Here is a 6309-nt window from a genome sequence, read left to right as displayed (position 1 = left end):
CTTGACACTAAATTTGATGTCAACCAATTCATTTGATGTCATTTTAACACCATTTTGGTGTTACATTAAAGTACTCCCTCCGTCTCAAAATAGTAGTCACATTTCTATTTTTGTTGGTCAAATTGACTAAATTTTGATCAAAGATTATATGTCAATCACTCATTATTTTAAAAACCTGAAAATTACATCTTAAAGTAGATTAAAAGTTATTTCCGGTGACATATTTTTTTTATTTTGTCAATTAATAAAATATTAATAAATTTCAATCAAATTTCAGTCAATTTTACCGGCACAAACCAAACGTGCCAACTATTTTGGGACGAAAATGACACCATTTTGGTGTTGGGTCGGAGATTCTCTAATATCGATTCTAATTTTGTTTTTATCCTGACCTGGGCTATTTGTGTCTAATGGGCTGGGGCGCTGGGCTATCAAAGATGTCAAGTATATACGGGGCTCGAATCTAGATGCCAACTATTACCCGCCTAGCTGTGTGAGAAGAGCGCAGTTAATTCGCTCATCGGAAAGCAGCTGCTAATTGAAGATGCTGAAGAGAGCTGGTGTCCCTCCTAAGAAGCTTCTGTTAAATGGCACCCAGTGTATGAGAATTATGTGTTTCTTTTCTTTAAATATTACCCATCTTTTTATTCTTGTTTAAATTTTTCAATAAATTACAGTCCGCTGGAACAAGTATTTTATACACGATTTTGGACGATTCTGTTCTAATGCAACCAATCGGGGCACGAATACCAAGAAATCTGTCTTGAAAGCTGCCTCAAGTGTCGTTTCTCTTACTGCTTACTCCGGTATGTTTAGGTTTTAGATGATCTAGTTACCACAGGAAAATTGTAATTGACATGCTTCCTTTGTTCCCTTTAAAGTACATTAACACCGATAACTATCAATTACGCGAAAAGACCATATAGATAGAATGTTTAAGAAGTAGGCCTTGAGTGATATGAGTGCCATGGTCGTAGAGCTAGATAAACTCTTCATCAGTACCCAAGTTTGTTTATAAACTGTGTTTTGTTAAAATTCCTCTTAATTCCTCTTTTGGTGTCACTTTCCAGTATTGTATAAACCAGTGGCGGACCCAGAAATATTATTGACCGGGTTCCCAATATAAATATTAAAATTAAAGTTAATGTTATAGTTATAAGATATAAGAAATTCATAAAAATCGTGGCAAAAAAAAAGAAAAAGAAATTCATAAAAATAAAGAGAGTAGTCATAAGAATTCGCAAGTCGGAGGAAGCGAGTAATCATCATTATAAAGAAAAACTAGTGACACAGACTTAAAAAAAATAGTAAATAGCAGATGAATTTGAGATTTGAGAATGAACGGTAGATTATGTTTTTTCATTTTTATTCTTTATGATGTTCTCTTTTCTTTTCTTTTTTAGTTTGAAGTTTTTCTCGAGTTTATGTTTAATTGTCAACTAGACATTTTTTAAAATATTATGAATTATTTATTAAAAAAATATTATATAATATTTTAAGAAAATATTATTAAATTTTACATTGAAAGCTTCTATATACTAACATTAAGAGCCCGAGCCCAGTAGGTTCCCGGGCACCCACTGGGCAGAGTATAGGTCCGCCCATGGTATAAACTCTGTTATGCTAAAATTTTGTCATTTAGTGTCAACTTCCGATTTATTGTCAAGTTCCTAGCTATAGAGTAAATTTCAGGGGATTGGCCGGAATTTTCCGAATGTTGCAAAAACTTGGCCAAAGGTTAAAAATAGCAAATCTGTGGCCCGAGTTTACTTTCGCTTTTCAAAACAGTGGCGTCCGTCAAGCGCCGTTACTAAAACGCCATTAAGTCCAAAAAATGAAATAAAATTAAGGGGTATATTACGCAATTCCTCTCATGTGCCTCTTATTATCGACCAACATATTCAAGTGTCCACTTTGTCTAATCATGCTGTGGTTGGGTCCCGAAAAGCTGTGGCATTTTCCCCATTGTTAGCAATTGACAGATGGTTGTTGAGGGGGTCTGTGAAAACTCGAGTACTTTTTCGACTCTGTTGAGTGTTTGTTGTGAGAGAGGCTGTTGAGTGTGAGTGTGAGAGAGCGAGGCAAGCTCAGGTGTGTGGGTTGCAGACGTCGGTTTGTATTCTGTCTGAAAACGACGTCATTGAGATGAGCTCTACTGAGGTGTTTTATCAGAGTTTGGCGAGGGTTTTGTTTGATATCAATGGTGGGCACTCAGGTTTTTTACTGCAAGATCCGGGTGTGAATGAGTTCGACCTGTCTGCATTTTAGATCCGGGAGGCATCTCCGGTAGTGATTCCTCCTGTAGTTCAAATTAAGGAAGCTCCTATGCTGAGTTTGTCTAATCCTATGCAAATTGCGATTGAGAAGGTGAGGGCTAAATGTTATTGCAGTGCTCATGAACGTTATTTTTTAGCTAAAATCCTAGTTTATCCCCGGCTCCGTTAGAGCTGTTAGGGTCTATTTGACGTGCGCCACCGTTTTAAAAAGAGGAAGTAAACTTCAGCCACAGATTTGTTATTTTTAAACTTTGGCCAACTTTTTAGAACATTCAAAAAACTTCAGCCACCTCCCTGAAATTTATTCCTAGCTATATATCAATATTTGCAACGGCTACTGCCTCCTGGATTGCAGAATGGTTAACTGCAGAATTCTTAAGACACAAATCTGGGCAGGATTTTTAAAATTTGTTCATGCGGCTCCCTTTCTTTACCAACTTTAGCTCATGTTAGTGACTAATTTTTCTTAACTATTAACACAAGTCATCTTTCATTAGACTAGAAGCTAAGTTTAGTTATAATTGTTAGGTATCAGCCCATTACAACGGTATAATGGGCTTGGGTGATCCAAAACATATATGGATAATACTTGTATGTTTAGACAATTATTATGAAAGGTATGTTTTGGTCACAAAATATGAGAGTGATTGTATTAACTGATTACGAATTGGATTCTCATTTGAGGTAGAGATTTCAGAATTGGATTCTAATTGGAGTTAGGTATTTCAGAATTAAATTATGATTTAGCTAAGTTTAACTTAAAGACTTATTTGGTTTTGGTTCATAATTACTAGGTTCCACCTCCTAACATGCAATAAGGCATGATTTTACATTTTTAGTAACTGGGCTTGTCAAAAATGTCCTTTCTAGGTGACAACCGGATATTTATTTGTTCTGGGTTCATAATGGAGTGTGATAATATATGTGGCACCTTCATGGGTACTATCCTCACTTCTGCTACACTCCTGCGAAGTGCAAGTGACGCAGATATGGTGGCTGATGATCTCAAGGTCAGTAATTATTCTTGCTGTCTTTAATCTGCACAGTGAAGTACTATGACTAAAAGAGGCTTATCACTTTCTTTCATTCTTTGCTTGCATGTATTGATGTCTCCTGACTCCTTGGTGAATGTCAACTTTGTCATACTTGTACTCTTGCAGATTGATGTGTACATGGCAGGAGGTACATTCTTCAGAGGCGAAGTGTTAGCTGTTGACTTCCACTACAACATTGCTATAATCAAGATAAACTCAGATGTACCTCTGCCAACTTCTACTATTAGGCTTATTGATACTCATGTGCCTATAGATCCTGGTAACTGTGGTTCCATTGAAGATTTTAAGTTATCCCGGTGTACTGAACGTCAAGATTCAGCGACATCTGCCGATCGGTTTTCACTTTATCCCGGTATGGAGGTATTTGCCTTAGGGCGCTATTTTCGGGATTCCTATGATATTATGGCCGCACCTGGTGAATTCAGGTACTTATTAAGACTTGATATAGACTTCTATTTCTTTGATATTAGTCATGGACATCCAATTTTGCTTTTCATTTGTGTGGGTTCGTATTAGCGTTTCTCTATTTATCATCCAGGTATGGTGGTTGTGACTTTGATTGTCAAGAGCTTCTGAGTGCAAGTTGTCTTATTAAAAAGGTTATCCCTCTTTTTTGGTATCCGACTCAACTAGGGTGCTACATACATCACTATCTGTTCTCTCTTTCCATATACATGTGTAAAAATATTTGGACATTTTGCATACTTTCATTGCCCCAATGCATTTCTATATTACTATATATACAGTTGTCTTACTATAGGTGCACTATTGCAGCATAGTTGTATTTGTTAAACTTCTAACTAACATCACTTTTGTCACTAGAATGGGATTGGTGGACCTCTTATCAATTTTCTTGGAGAGGTTATTGGAATTAACTTCTACGAGGTTTCATACACTCCTTTTCTTCCGATCAACATAGCGTACCAATGTTATAGAGATCTAAAGAAACAATGGTAATGCGAGAACTTAATGCTCTTTTTGTATGTAATATTAATGGCTTTAAAATTGACGAGTAAAATGCATTGTTTCAGTCGAATTCCACGTCCTTGGATTGGATTAAGTGTCATTGATCTATATGCCGGAAGTTTGCATGAGCTGGAAATATTACACGAAAAGTTCCCACATGTTGTTAAAGGGGCAATGGTAAAGGAGGTTGGTTCTTCTACATGATCTTAGTATATGTTTTTATAGTTTCTTTGATCGACGAGCATGTCTCTATTCATTTTATGGGATTCTTTTCACTTGTTAGTCTATGGTGTCTGGATTCAGTGACTGTCCTAAGTAGTGTCATATTTGGCTATTTTATGAAAGAATACTGTTAGATACTAGGACCACAGGGAGGTATACAATCACGATTGCATCAGAATGTTAAGTATCTGACAGGGGTACCTGAAATGAAATAAAAAACAAACATATTCCTTTCGAAGATTTTAATATTTAAATGATGAATTATCTATGTTGTTCTTTTTCCAATAAGTCGGGAGGTATAATATTGTTACCCTCATCACTTTTTTCTTGATTATTACATTCTAGTACATCACCCCCCTTAAGTAGCTCTTATAGTTTCCGGAGTCATTAAACGGAAGCATTAAAGTACCATTATATTTTTTTTGAATATTTAAGGAAATACAGTGGTGAGCTCAACATCACCTTCTCATGTGCATTGTGGTATCACTGGTATGTTACTGGTTCATCGTCATGTATACCTTTACTTTCCCAGAACAACCCCAAAGTCTTTGAGTTTACACTCAAATGGATCCCATACTTTTCTCTTTTCAGCAGTAATTGTACAGAGGGTTTTTTATTTTCCTGCTGATTTATTTGATATGTTGCATCACTTCTATCGTGTTTACTAGTGTGTTTAGCCATGAGAAAGGTAGGGGGTTTGTTTTGCTTCCCTCTTCATTTTCCCTAGTATTTTTGTTATGATATAATGCATCCTCTTCATTTTCCCAAGTATTTTTGTTATGATATAATTCATCCTCACATTAGTATTTTCCTCGCTTCCTTTATTAACAGGCACTACCCGAATCTCCGGCTTGTATTGCTGCTCTACATGTTGGCGATGTTATTACGAGTTGTGATGGAAATCTTGTGCGGAGCTGCCTGGAGGTATTTTATCCTTTGTTTTATAAAGACCACCAAAATATATCTTTCCACAAGTTAATCCATATGCTAACAAATTTACTAAATTAACCTGGAAAACATTACTCTCTCATAGTGGACAAGGTTATAAGTTCTATGTTAATGATGTGAGCAAAAGGCTGTGAATTATGGGTTGAATTTGTGAGAATTATGTGTGTGCTACTTGATATCCCCTCGCCAAGCTGTTACATGGTCATACTAGCCTAATCAAGGTTTCCTAATGGCTCTAGTTTTGGAGTTTTGTTCTTAGTCCATCTTTATGCTTTTTGCAATTAGGAAGTCGTTTTAGATTATGTTAGGTCAGATCGTGGTGTGGAACAAATAATGCTTCACTTTAGTTGTGGTGTAGAACAAATAATGCTTTACTTTAGCTTAGTTTTAATATTGACTGCTGCATGATGTCATATCTGACATGGTCCTCAATGGCGGTGCTGTCAGCTTACTGAAGCATTGTGGAACAAGGAGGGTAAATCTGTTGAGCTAGTTGTGGTTAGAGCAAGTGCTGACAGACTTCTGAATCTCGTAGTGGAAGTAGTGGAGACTAACCCAAACACATATCGGTAGAGAATCTCACCTTTGTTTTTGTTATATAAGCTTTTTACAGTTTTTATCTTATGTTGTGATCTTAATTTCCAGGTGGCCTGTTCCAGAGCAACAAATTTTGAGGAATTGTCAATATGCGTGATCCATGTCAAGGCGTGAAAAGTTTTACAAGGTCTTCTAAATCTTTGTCAGTACTATATGATAGTGAGAGGACAAAAGTCATATGTTGACACATTGTTCATTTTGTGTTTTCTCTGCCAACAGATAATGAATTTTTTTCATGATGTACA

General features: G+C 36.2%; 1 protein-coding gene across 1 annotated transcript; it reads left to right on the top strand.

Annotated features, from left to right (window-relative positions):
- Nucleotides 1-418: 418 nt before the first annotated feature.
- LOC108220311 (putative protease Do-like 14) lies at nt 419-6309 on the top strand. Its single transcript, XM_017394050.2, has 10 exons — nt 419-599; nt 678-806; nt 3147-3286; nt 3437-3756; nt 3870-3930; nt 4154-4284; nt 4363-4483; nt 5351-5443; nt 5915-6036; nt 6113-6309. Exons 1-10 carry the CDS (start codon nt 545-547, stop codon nt 6159-6161), a joined length of 1221 nt encoding a protein of 406 aa, XP_017249539.2. The 5' UTR covers nt 419-544; the 3' UTR covers nt 6162-6309.

This window comes from Daucus carota, chromosome 1 (genome assembly GCF_001625215.2).
Source record: "Daucus carota subsp. sativus chromosome 1, DH1 v3.0, whole genome shotgun sequence".
NCBI lineage: Eukaryota > Viridiplantae > Streptophyta > Magnoliopsida > Apiales > Apiaceae > Daucus > Daucus carota.
The sequence above is the reverse complement of the archived record's forward strand: the minus strand, read 5'-3'. Positions and strand labels throughout refer to the sequence as shown.

Coding starts and splice junctions, on each gene's coding strand:
- LOC108220311 (XM_017394050.2), top strand. CDS start 545: ATGCTGAAGAGAGCTGGTGTCCCTCCTAAGAAGCTTCTGTTAAATGGC. Junction 807..3,146: donor TTCTCTTACTGCTTACTCCG/GTATGTTTAGGT, acceptor TGTCCTTTCTAG/GTGACAACCGGATATTTATT. Junction 4,285..4,362: donor AGAGATCTAAAGAAACAATG/GTAATGCGAGAA, acceptor GCATTGTTTCAG/TCGAATTCCACGTCCTTGGA.